Genomic DNA, 14,341 nt, shown 5'->3' on the forward strand with positions numbered 1-14,341 from the left:
TTGAAAATCAGTAACCTCAAATGAGTAGTTCGTTTTTTACCGGCAGGTTCGCCAATATCGTTCTACTGCGTAGGCACAGATCTTACCTGCGCGGAAAAAATCATCACAGTTTGGAAGCTTCCAATCTTGTTTGATTTATGCATGCAATCTTGCCAACTGCAGGATAATACATGTTTCCCCATACATTTTCTTTCTGTGCTCAGTAAATCTATGCACGTGTAAACGGGGTAATAACATATTATGTCATTGTTGTTTTATGGTACATAATATTAACAAATTAATATTAAAGTGATATTTACTATTGTGCAGTAATATTAATAATTATTATAATGTGAGAACTTACCTATGTCGTCGTATCTTGCAGGTGTATCTTGCTGTTGTAATCTTGATAGGAGACGCTCGACATCTTCCTGCTGAAAACAATACAAATTAAAGATTTTAGAATATTGGCATAACTTTAAAATATATAATTACAAGATAAAAAGAACTTTTTATATACAACGTTTTTAAATTTTCTGTTGAATCATATAAACTTGACAATTCTATGTATTAATAATTTAGGACAAAAAAGGCAATTCTAAACAAATATTTTTTTTGCTATTTTGCAATAAACAAACAAATAATATAGAATACTGAAATGTCATTTCGATTTCCATAGTAACGCACGTATATATTAATAATTTAGTTGCTAGGACCACCCGCTTAGCAACCAATAATAGTGGATTGGATTACAGATTTCTTCCGAAATAACTTTTCATACAAAACAGAATTAAACGAATTCAATTCTGCTTAAAGATGGCTAAAAGTATTAAAAGAATGCATTGGCATCGTGTTCTGATATATTCTGAAAGTTTCAAATATCTAGATAGTTGGGAAGTTAGTTAAAAATCGATTGCGAGATTTGTACCGAACAAACAACCACCGGACAAATAAGAATACGAGCTAATAAAAACGTTGTAAAAAGAGATGTGTCCCCTCGGCCTAGTACAACAATTGCCTGTTTTTTTTACGAGAAATGGATGTTAACCACTTGGAGAAAGTTATAAGACTTGGAAAAAAGTCTCCACTTTATCAGAATCATACAATATGTTATCCTTTATTTTGTTCTCTATAACTATTAAAGGTCAATCCATGTTTTATTAATGGAATAAAAGAATTACGATGAATGAAACGAATGTAATAAAAAAGCTAATTTCACGTCAAACGAAATAATGTTAATATAAGTTTGATGAAATAATTATAAGTGACACACACACGAACTTGCCTAAGGGTAATTTCTATGGAGGGAATAGAAAAAGCGCTGTGTTGCTTTTGTTGGAACGAATAACATTTGAAATAGCTGTCAACAGATGTCGCTGTACGTATTACTGTTTTGACGCGTATACAACGGTACACAAACTTTAGGCAGTACAATCTTTACAGTGATCGGTGATTCTATTATAGTATTACAGCGATATCAAAACTGTTACTAAAATAATATGTATCTGTTTCGTATTTTGCAGTTGCAACAACTTAGATGTCTTATAATTTTGACGCATTCTATTGACATCTCTAAATAAAGTACTGTCCTTAAGGCGATGTCTTTACCTACCGTAATGTTTCAATTTTAATTGTAATTGTTTCGTAATGCCATCATTAGAATGATATCGCTAGTCATCATACTCCCATTATAATATTATAATAATGGATGTTATCTGTGTTATCACACAAGATGTCGTAAGCTGATCCGTTCTTTCATCTCTACATGCAAGTATCTTGAATTATAACAACGCGACCAATACTGACAACTATTAATAGTATTGTCATGACAACACCATTATTATGAAAATATTATCCACGAAGCCTAGCTCAGAAACCCACAGTTTTTTTAATTAATTATTTTAGCACTATAAATTTCAAATAAACTTATTAATCGTAGAAAGTGGTTGAAAAACTGGCTAAAAATCGAGATAAGTATTTATAATTTTAATTTATATCTTAATAATATTATCTATGGTACCTATTGCTAATATTGAGTCAAATATCGAATATTTGTCAGTCAAATGTATTTGTTTTCATTGAACTAAGACTACAATGTATTCCTTTATCTATAAAATATATAAAATTGTGCCATTTACCCCATTGATAATTTTAGATATTTTATAGATAGAAGAATATTTTTTATCGATTATGGTTTGGTTTAGGCAGTGTGTAATGAATTTAAAAAAACTAACCAACGCCGTCTCTAATATGTATTCTTAATTCAATGAAAACAAATATGTATGACTGAAAAAGTGTGCAATATTTTTGTCGGATTGCCCATAGGATACATAAACTTTAATTGTTTGGTTAGGCAGGGTTTAATTGAATTTTTAAAACTAACCAATTCCATCTGCAAATTATTGTATTCTAGAAGAATTCTCAAAGAGAATAAAAAAAGTATGACTGACAAAGTTTGGTGTGCACTATTTATGTCGAATCTTAACAGCCTATCTCCACCCCTCGCTACTGGTTGACAGTAATACTAATCGTGTAGGGGTAGCTTATGGTTCCCTCTAGGTATTTATAGTCCGAACCATTTGACAAATACCAAAGAGTACTTCATTAATGGTCTTTACAAAACAATTTTATTATATTGTGAAACTATGCCAAGTTCAGAAGTTCTCAAACTTCCTACTGCAAGTTAATTGAGGGAAATAATCGCTTCAAAAGTGTTGTCAACTTTGTTCTTGAGAAATTTTCATGTCGAAGTGCATTTAAAGTGAACCAAACTTTTATTATAATTCATTAACAACTTAGTATGCAGTACAAAAGTTGGAGGAATGTTGCCGAGAAATTTTATATAATTAAACTTACAAAGAATAATCTTATCGCAATTTTTTACTATTTCTTAAAAAAAAAAAAGTAAATTACCCTTATTATCTTAAGCGAACTGTCCACATAGTAGAGATTGTTTAACAGACCTTTTTTTCCTTAGACTAGCACATTTAAAAATATCGATAGGGTGGCGGTACCCCTAGAGGTGGGAAAACTGATCGATTTTGAAAACTAAGTATACTTACTACCAGTATAAAAAATACTTAGTATCGAAACTTGTTCCAAAATACTTTTGAAATATCACATTCAATAGAGTCGCTAAAATACACTGAGCTCGCCTTTAAAATGCCCCAATTATTATAAAACAGATTTTAAATTTATGAGTTGTTTTTATGTCAGGTTATAATATTCTTGTTAACATAAAATGAATAAAAATGATTTTTTTAAAAAAAATTTAAACATGTTTTGATCGGTCATAGCAAGCTTGTGCCGTCACCTCACCACATTTCCGAGGGAATGTGCTGCTACACAAAATTTATGACCTATTGTTCATACATAAGATTATGTCATTTGAGTGCATAGACTAATAAATTAAAATATACTTGTATTCAAGTGCTATTTTGCTCGCGCTCATTTAATGTCAATAGTATTGAAAGTCTACCAACTAGCGAGCGACTCGCGATGATATTATCACAAGTTTTTTGGAATATTTTTATTGGGCCATACGTACTGAGTATGTGTAGTTTCATCCGAGTACACAAACTGGTGACAGTATTTCCAAATCACCTCTAGCACCACCAATTTTTTTTAAAGCAAATTTATAGGTGAATAATTTTAAAATATAAAATTATTGTTTATATTCTGTAAAATGTATACACGTCTTGATTGCCTCATATATACAAAGTAAATTTTATGTAAAAATATAATATCAATCTCAAAGTCAGTGTGATCTTTGGCATTGCTTTTCATTGGCAAATGCCTCATAAGTAGGAGAGTATGATTTCAATTTCAATTTCAATTTCAATTTATTTATTTTACATATTGTGGACATTACAAATTATAAGTTTAAGACGTTCACAACATGACATTTAGAAACAAAGAAATATTATTAAAACAGTTTTATGTACATAACACAATGTGTAAATACAAAAAATATTAAGTATATAGGTACAAGGAAGTACACCGGATGAGTTAAGCAGACCCTATTTTAAGAATTTAAAAAACAACGTCCACCTAAATTCACCCTCACGTAAGTGGAATATAACAATATTCGATGCGATTTCATTAAACATGGTTACTGCCCTCCCAATTGGCATTACTAATGGCAGGTTAGTTCTGCACCGTGGGAGAACAAACAACGGATGCCCTCGATTCCTAAGGTAATTATCAGGGACACACAAGCCAACACCACCAAGAATGGCAGAGTTCACATTTACGCCGCGTATTAGTCTGAAAAAATATGTAGCTAAATAAAGATCCCTTCTAAATTTTAAGCTACAGTATGTAAGCATTCCTAAGAGAAAATCAGTCGGATAGAGCCACGGATAATATCCATACAGCCGAAAGTAAAGGAGTCTCAAAAATTTCTTTTGGACTCTCTCCACCATAAGGCCGTACTTAAACTGATGCGGGGCCCAAACGATAGACACACTCTCAAGTCTGCTTCTAACTAAGGAGTTTTAGAGAATTTTTAGTATCGTAACATCCGAAAAGACCCGGGAAGTACGCAAGACAAAGCCCAACATCTTTAGCGCCTTTTTACAAATGGTATCTATATGACCACTAAACGTCAGTTTACCGTCAAACGTAATTCCAAGATCTCTTACAGATGATATTCGCGAGAGAACTCTGCCATGCATCGAGTACTGGAAAAACAATACTCGTGAGGCTTTAGTAAACGATAAAACATTGCATTTATCAATATTGAAGTCCAGTTTGTTACGCCTGCCCCAATCTAATATATTATCTATATCAAGTTGGAGTTAGCGACAATCGTCCAAGGTGACAACTTCCATGAAGAGTTTCAAGTCGTCAGCAAACAACAAAAACATAGCATTTTTTTATGATGATAATGCTATTAGGAAATAATCATAAAGATGCTCATCAGTGAATCGAGATCCATATTTTGATTTTATTAAATTCATGTTTGAAAACAATGGTTCGCAAAGATTTATGGAATGTCTGCCGCAAACCTCTTTCAAAATGGCCGTTTTTCTTGATGAAAGTTCTAGCGCACGTAGATCCATCGGTTACATGTAAATTGTGCGTGAAACATTTCACCGTGGCACAGTTCGCCGTGAGCTTTCTTATCGGAAACAGATGACCATATAATATACGGTCTCAAATTTTATTAGATTCAATATGAACATTAATTCAATTTTCATAGCTGATTTTGGCAAAGTTCATGAATTCAAAGATGAAAATGTAACCTAACCTAACCTAACAAATAATCCAGTATATCGGCTATTTTCAAAATTTGTTTGCTGCTAGCTTCCTGTAAAGTATAAACCGACAAGAACCGTGTTTAATTTACTATACGACCCAAAGAGGTTGGACGGTCTTTAATATACGGCCATATATTTCCGATACAACATTTCACGGTGAAGTGTGATACGGCGAACTGCATACGTACAAGTTTCTGTACACGAGATCCATAAACCATAGATATATTTTCAACATCACGCCAGTCTTGCCAACCGAATGTTTCCGGAAAAAAATGTTTAATAGTATTTTATACCATAATTTTACGCCAAATAAGCCAAAAATACTATAATTTTGAAGGATTCAAAACGAAAAATGTTCTGCATACTATAGTTTTGTTCGAAATATTACTTTTCTATATTTTATTCAATTATATTATTGTTCCTTTTTCCAATATTTATTCTGCACAGGAACACAAAACAACGCCGACTGTATTTAGGCCGTGGCACCGAATTGTGATTTACAATGATAGTGCTTTAGTTATTGATTAGTTATTCGAATGAAATGCGGTACCTTTTCTAAGATTTTCGATTGCGTATTTCGTTAAAATTAATTAATGTGTTACCATTTATGTCAATATGCCATAATCATCATTTTCTATAAATAGTTTACCATATTGCATTCGAAGTATGAGCAATAACTAGCACCATCATCGAAGCTTACAGTTTTGTGTCACGGCCTGACTATTATAATGGGTCTTGTCATAAACATAGTGGTATGTGCGTTACGTTTTGAGTGTGGTTCTAAGATAAGTAGGTACGATTCTTGAATCTTAATAAATATTGGATTAACAACGTAAATACATGCTATTTTAAATATTTATTTATTTTTTATAAAATATGCCTTAATGCAATTGCATTATAGTACATTCAGAGGCCTCTGTATTTTTATCATTCTTAAAACATGTAAATCGTGTCCGTTTTCTGAATAGAAATGCCTAATTCTTGTTAGATCTATGTCTGACTTGGGTTCACACTTATGGGTACTTAAATATAAATTTTTACCGTAAATATTTTACCATATAATGTTAACAACAATTATACTAATGGTTTTATAAATGCGTTGAAAATTTCAGACACATGGATGTACTGAAATATGACTAGGTATATTCTAAATCGTTAAATCGAGAGGTTTTAAAGAATACTAGTTTATGTAATAAAAATACTTTATGCAGTCATAAAATGTTTGACATAAATATATATAAATAATTAGGCTTCAAAAGTATATAAATAGATTTTCTACAACGCTTAAAGATTGTCCAGGCCTATGCTCTGAAAATACCAAAAAACCTCTATTTTGACCTGGGGCACATGAATTACCCCTCATTAAGTCATACATAAAAAAATGCTGTTTGTTTATGGCCCATCTATCTTATTAAAGATTCCTGTGATTCTACAATATTATATCAGCAACTTCCAATGTTTGTAATGCAAGAGTCAAGATACATAAAATCGTCAACTATATCCTGTTATTTGAAGCAAACATACTTCAAAATACCTCAATCGACAAACAGCGACCGGAAATCAAAGGACATCTTTATAAATTCAAAATAAAGTATTACATATCAAAACATCTTCTTCAAATGTATCAGTAATAAAAAGAATCTGTGTGATATGTAATATTTAATACTAATGAGGAAGCTAGCAAGACACGAGTATACGAATGTGTGTTTAGATTAATAATAATTAGTACAAAGGTAGAATTTCGCTTGCACGTGTACTATTTGATTCGTATCATTGTCGGTGTCCCTTCTCTGTGTACTTTGGTACATATGAATATAATATCATATTCCCATAAGGGGTCTACGTGTCTAAGATGTTCTTGTATTGTCAGTTTCAATTTATAGACACTTTGTCCTATTGTAGAGTTGTATCAAACTTTCAGGCGAGCCGATCCGACACGGTTTGCGTTTTGTGTGGCATGCTTTAGAATTTAGATAATATTATATTGTATAAGTACTGAATTGGATTTTTAAACATTCATAATGATATTTAAATACTCTCCCTTGTAAATGGTTAAGATAAATACTGCCTATCGAGATATCTTCCACATTATGACGTTTCATATTATTTTGTATTATTTAAAACTAAACATGACTTTTCATCAAACTTGTGGACAAATAATTATTTTTATTGAATGAATTATGCGTTGATAGTAAAAATATAGTTTATTAAATAATTACCGAGTGCAAGAACGTTATAACTAAAATTTGGAGAGATCCTGACTTTAGATTAATACTTTTGATTTAAAATACAAAAACCGATTGCCAAAAAGTAACGCAATTTGGAAAGAGCTTCAGAAGGTATTGTAAAAACCCTTAATTAACTTTTTCGCAGTTATATTCGTCACGTATAGATTACGGGTCAGAGCGAATTCTAGGGGGCGGGGCGCAGGTTCAAATCCTGCTGGGTGTTTTTAAAATACATTTTCTAGCGGTTATAAATTATTTCTCTAAAGTGTGCGTTTTCAAATTACAAAGTATGTTCAATAAATTTTTCGACATTAAATACTTGCTTTTCCCTTCACACCCGTTATGCAGGCATATACCGTGACGTAACGAACGTTAGGCGCCCTTCAAAATTGTGCAGAGAGTGTCTCGGGAGCGACTTACCAAGACCTTGGTTGGCGTGCACTATAGGGTGCGTGATTCCTGCTTTGATATTAATACATCACAATCAATTCTAGATGAGAAATTACCAAAAGCTCTAGAATACATATTTTGATATAAAATGATAACTGAGTATTTGACATGATAGTGGAAGAAATAAAGTTTGTGAATAATTAATACTCATTTGAATTCAAATCACTGAGCATGTCGTGACCTGCGTCATGTAGGATTGCTTTCCTCGAGGGACTTTTTGCAAACTACCGGGCTGATGAGAACGCACTGACATGGATTGAGACTTTACAGATGCCTGTCTATTTATATTTATGGTAATTTGATTTTGTGTTGGTGACTGTGGTGTTGGTTTCATCCAGCTACGAGTGTAAACATTGCGGTTGATTGCTGAGAGCGCATTAAATTCGACTCAATACTATAATAGTCGAGACCCAGATGTAGTTTGAATGACAAAAAAACTGGGTAAGCATTTAAATTAGGTAACGGTAACAATTTAAACAGGTACTGATAATTGGGCACGCAGTGTAGGAAAAGTAAATCAAACACAAGTGCATTTGGTTATATTATGAATGCAACTACGTCTATCTTGGACAACAAAATTGTCAATTGTCGGTGGTATGTATGACGAGTTGCTCGTAGAACCAAACTGGCATGGAGTGTATTTGGGAGTCTTAATAATATCTTCAAAAGTGACCTCCCATTGTGTCTTAAGCGTATTCAATCAAAGTGTGCTATTAACGCTCTGGTATACGTGTGAGACGTGGACTTGAATGTTGAGTATAACGCGTAAAGGTCACAAAATAAAACAATGAATAAGAAAACAAACAAGAGTACGCGATGTAATAGGGGTCACTAAGCAAATAAATGGCAATGGACCTGACATGTCACTTGGCGAGTGGATAACCTCTGGAAAAATGCCGCCATATACTGGGAATTAAGCACAGTGATGCTCTAATACCCGCCGAATAGACGAACTCATGAAGTTTGGTGGATGTACGTGGCAGTAAAGAAATAAGGACCGAGAAGAGTGGACGGAGCTATGAGAGTCCTTCATCCAGCAGTGGATCGACCCCAGCTGATAATGATACAAATACTGGAGTAATATAGAATTGAGTTGCCTAGAGTCACAACTCACATATTCAAAAAATCTAGTTTTAAGTTAATCGCAAAAAACCATCAGAGCACGAGCACTGTTTTTTGTAATTAGAAGAAAAGTATTGAACTCCCTTAAATATTAATGAGCCAGTGAGTCGATTTACGTTATTTAAAAAAAAATATAGTATATAATACTCCTAAGGCTGCAGATACAAAGTACACTATGTGTAATAGAACTCCCTGATTGGTTAGAAAGGCCTTGATGACAGAACTCAAATTATTCATTGAAAAATGTGAGTTATGACACCAACAGTCAACGATTTTCACTATTTTTCTTTATATAGATTAATGCCTTTATAATCACTTGGTATATTTACTAAAAAATGACAAAATTGCAAAATGTGAGTTATGACTTTAGGCGACCCTATTGGCTCTTAACCGTGCTACAAACGTCAAAGTTCCTACATAGTATTATACCTTGTACCTGAGTGAATCTCGCAGAAACGCGGGTAATGTATGTATGTACCCGATGAAGGTAAAATAAGTTCTGAATAGCCAATACCGTGATGACTAAACAGCCCCACAGAAGATACGAAAACAGTCAGCCAAAAGTGTCTGAGAGAGGGTTAGATCAGCCAAAGTTTGTTAAGCAAAAAATGATAATAATATGAACGCACTCTATTTAAAAGAAAATGACTTAATATAATATAAACATTCTGTGCATGTAGGCGTTAATTAAAAACGAAGGTGTGAATATATTATGGAAATTAGATTAAAACTGTACTACGCGAAGTTGTTTTACGCAAATCATTTTAAAATATAATATATTATTTATACTGTTTTGATTTATATATATATTTTGAAAAGTAATTTGCATATACATTGAACCTTGGAGCCTGCTTCGACATTTATGTTAATTATTTATTCGTATGGTGGCAGAATTCGTGTATTTTATTTATTCGTATGTAAAAATAGAGCTTTTAAGATGCGACCATATCAGAGCGTACAATGATCAAATTGCCAATGGCAAGATTTTTACTCAGTGATACATGAGTGCCATCAATTTCAAAATATCTGTATATTTTTTCAATTTAATTACATGCTAAGTACGAGTACATTATAATTATCTTATAGCGGCTCTCACGGTGAAGTGCGTAAGGCGCTTTTCTTTTGTCCGGGAGCTCCGGGTTCAATCCCCAGTGAGGACACAATATATGTATGTTATTTCGATTCGAACATTAACTTCTTAATATGAGGACACTTTTTTGCAATAACATCCAAAACTTGGATGTCAACATTCTCAATTCATACGAAGTGAAGCTTCATTAAGTTGCCCATGTTTGATAATAATTTCATTAAGTTTTCTGAAGTAAATATTTTATTATCCCAAATTTCCAATGTCCGTTACTTTTGTAAATTATGCAAGTGCTTAAGGCCGGAATTTGTCAAGTTATAGCTTCCCATCAATACGAGTTTTGAGATATTTGGACATTCTGAAATATATTGCAAAGTGTGAGGCGTTGGTGATCTGATACGACTGGTCCAGGAAAGGGAGACGTATTACTGTTTGATTTGACTGTACCGAAATAAAAAGATGAAGTAAAGGAACAGAAGAACTGTGACGAATATACTATGTGACATTAGTAAAGGCTTATGTGTCAACTTGACATTTTCTTTTAATAAACTGTGTATACCTTTATACACTACTGGAACTTTTAGATTTGATATTATTCTGTCCCGTTGTTTACCGGCATTTATAGATGATCAATATTGGATGCATACTTCAAACTAAGTTACATCTGCTCACAAACAAATTATAATATAATTGTTTGTAAATTTTTATTTGACTACACGAATGCATGTGCACGAATATTATTTGTTTAAACCTCAAACAATAATGAGTATATAATAATTATATGTAGTCACGGCAGAGTGACAGTTGGTACTTTAAAAATAAAAACAACGAGAAACCATTATATAATTTAGTAATATAAGTTAAAGTGTATAGAAATAAACCAACGGCGTTCCAATAAGCGGTCCTTTTTCTTGAGTGTGTAATTTAACAAGATAATAATTAAGAGCTAGTCAATGAATCTAGTTTATCACAAGTTTTGTTTTGTTACGCCAAAGAAGTATAACTTCTAACGTGCGTACATAAGTGCGTACACACACCGATTTTTTTTGTTATATATCAATGTAATATTAATGATAACGGGATGAGTTTTTTTATATTAAAAATTATATTAAGAATGATAAAAAGTATTATTTAATTTATAGTCCATTGTGGTAATCATAAAAAAATCGCACATATAAGATTAATTTCGCTTAATCGGTACGGGATTGTGTAACTGAGTGAAATATAATTAGCAATGTTACGAGCTGTCATTTTTTGTATCCCAAAGAGATAGATTGTATATTTTTCGGAGTATAGAGATGGAAAATAATATTCATTTATCACAAGCATAGAAACAGCTCCCGTTAACGATGAAAAAATACTATCAGCTGTTTGTTCATTGTAATAATTATACTAAAATCATTTTTAATAATCTATAGATATTAACCCATTGATACAAAATAATTGAAATAGACTTTGCAGGTTAGAAATTTGAAATAAGAATTTTATTGGTTTCGTCGTATTATATTTTTCACTGAGTTGCCCTATTAAAAAATTATAATTGTTACTTCGTTATGGTATACAGTATAACTTTACTCTTGTAACAAACTTTTGGGATGTTGAAAAAAAAAATCTAACCTAACCTAACCTCATAAATAACTCAATTTAATGAATTCGATATGCTATTAGTCTAATTAATGTATAAACATTTTTATTTAATACAATAATAATATAAGTGTTTCAATTTTAGTAATTTTCAGCTATAAAAAATAATGCAACTTTAATAATAAAAAAATGACTTATATTATCATATTAAAAATAAATAATTTAATTACGTTTCGTAGATTCAATTTATATACTATTACACTCTTAATAATATCGAAGCGTCTGTCTGTTTGTTTGTTTGTTTTATTATTATTCAAAAACTACTCGACTAATATTGGTATAGATTGCACAACCAGAGTTGAGGTAGCCGAATACTCAGACAATACACAGACGTATTCAAAAAATGAAGAGCCTGTAAAAGAATACGGTATTCTTCAGAAATTCACCAATACACATAATTTTTCGTATCTGTGTCGCACCATCTCTGGCTGAGATACCTATAAAACTCACAGTTTATTGAATCAATTATTGGTAAGTATAAATTGAGTAGAGTTTCTTTTGAATATCTCAAAAAGTTCCGTTAAGATAATGCTTAAATAACGCGCTTGCAATAATTCATCACGTGTATGAAAAGTGGCCAATATAGCAACGGTTGTGGTGTGATGAACCGTCGTGAACCGTATTGATTTAAAAAAAAATACTATTTTATTCATTGTCTACTTCTTATTCCCTAATTTCACGCGAACTAAGTTCCTGGCGATCAGTATAAATATAAAACAAATGCTGTTGTTTTTCGTAATAATTGTTTCTGTAAATTGATTTTAACGATGTACGCGGCAGACATTTTGACCAAATGTATAATATTCGTAGGTACGCAATTAATAAACGTAAATTTAGTAATAAACGTCAAATTTTGGCCACAACTCTTTGGTAGATGATTATTTTGGACAGCTGAAAACAATAACGCTATGAAACTATACATTATAACGTATTGTGGTATTTTTCAATATGCGTTGTGTATACAACAAACAATAATAATTATTAAAAGCTACATATTATTAAAAATCACAGACAGGTGAAATAAAACTTGCCTATATATTATTATTATGACTGGCAACATAATAACTTACTGTAATACCAGATAAACGTTTTTAAACTTCGAATGAAACATTCTACTCTTCTAATGACTACGAGATTGGTTGGAAAGTGTTTATTGACCATTCAACGTATTTGCGAAACTGAGTTAATTGACTTCAAAGTTTGTTCTTTTCTTATACTATATAGACAATTGAGAGCCAATAAGGTATTGATTAAAATTTACAACATTACAGGAGAACATTTGAAAAGTGGTAGTTAACCCAGTAAAAAATGATTGTAATAAATTGTCGTGGACTAACTTGCTATGGGATGTTTGTATAATCTGAAACGACGCAAGAAGACTGGCTAGTGACAAGGATTCTTAGAGATGTCGCATGGTGTCCGTAATTATTATGCCCAAACGGATACGGCCGAAGAAGAAGCTTGTTGACTCTATTCATCATCATTCGTATGATTAGTCCAAATATATACATCTTTTAATTAAATGTGGCTATAGGGACAATCAAGATGAGCGTCAAAAATATTTACTATTCATAAAATATAATACCTTAGCTGCTACCACAGAAAAATTAAGTCCCGGACGTATGCATCATGATTTGAAACCTAAATAGTGAACAAAATCTTAAAACAAGCGGCGATCCAAGGTATCAACGTGGCTCCCAAAGGCTGGTCTAGTTACTAGACCAACTAAATGTCAATGAACTTAACCGTTCGACACAGATGCTGGTTCACTCCAGATGCAGTTGATAGATTAAAAAAGCAAAGAACTGTGGAGAAACAAATCTATAGATCTGATCAGCCGCTTGGAAGAACTCGAAAGAGAGAAATCCAATTTAAATTCTCAGCACAAGTGGACAGCTATAAAATAACTGCCTAAAATAGAAACAACAATATTTGATACATGGAATAGTTTGCCTGAAACATATCTATTATGACGCGTTAAAAAAACTAGCTTTTGGTATTCTCATAATCTTTGGCTTTACATATTATATATGAGAACAAACATTCTCATCTATAAACCAAATAAAAAATAAACTTTGAAGCAGAATAAAGGATGAAAATTTACTATTATGTATTCAATTAAAAAAGTAGCTATTTGCCAGATATAATAGTAAAGCTATAAAAGCGATGCATGGACGCCGTTCTAATTATTTTTTTTAAATAACAAATCTTGCACTTTCCCCCCCCCCAAAATCCATATACATATTATTGTGTATATTACACATATTATGCCGCTCTCTGGTACCTTTGTTATCCTGTTTCCTTGACAATTTGGCTCTTCTCACATGAAAAACTGCCAACCCCATGTCTAGTATTTAGGTTAAGAACACGTTAGGTTAATATCGGGCTCAAATTTTAATTAATATAACCATACAAATAACTATTTTTTGTAATAATGGCTATTTTGGAATCAAATATATACGACCATGTTTTGATGTTTACTGATGGATGGTATGTGCTTACCAAGTTTGCAACTAACTTTTGACTAATTTGATTTTAATTCAATTATTTTACTAACGGAAGGTACTATA

At 32.0% G+C, this 14,341-nt stretch overlaps 1 protein-coding gene across 2 annotated transcripts in view; it reads right to left on the reverse strand.

Annotated features, from left to right (window-relative positions):
- The window catches only part of LOC147073515 (uncharacterized), a 93,739-nt gene that overhangs the window by 46,230 nt on the left and 33,168 nt on the right, over window positions 1–14,341 (reverse strand). The window contains exon 3 of one of the 2 annotated variants that reach the window (XM_085944267.1): window positions 344–410. In XM_085944267.1, coding sequence (XP_085800393.1) covers window positions 344–410 — 67 coding nt within the window. Of the gene's footprint in view, window positions 1–343; window positions 414–14,341 lie in introns of both variants that reach the window. The other variant, XM_085944266.1, reaches the window with a different exon arrangement.

The sequence above is a fragment of the Rhyacophila brunnea genome, unplaced genomic scaffold (genome assembly GCF_057557595.1).
Source record: "Rhyacophila brunnea isolate RB1 unplaced genomic scaffold, BYU_Rbru_1.0 scaffold_17, whole genome shotgun sequence".
Lineage (NCBI taxonomy): Eukaryota > Metazoa > Arthropoda > Insecta > Trichoptera > Rhyacophilidae > Rhyacophila > Rhyacophila brunnea.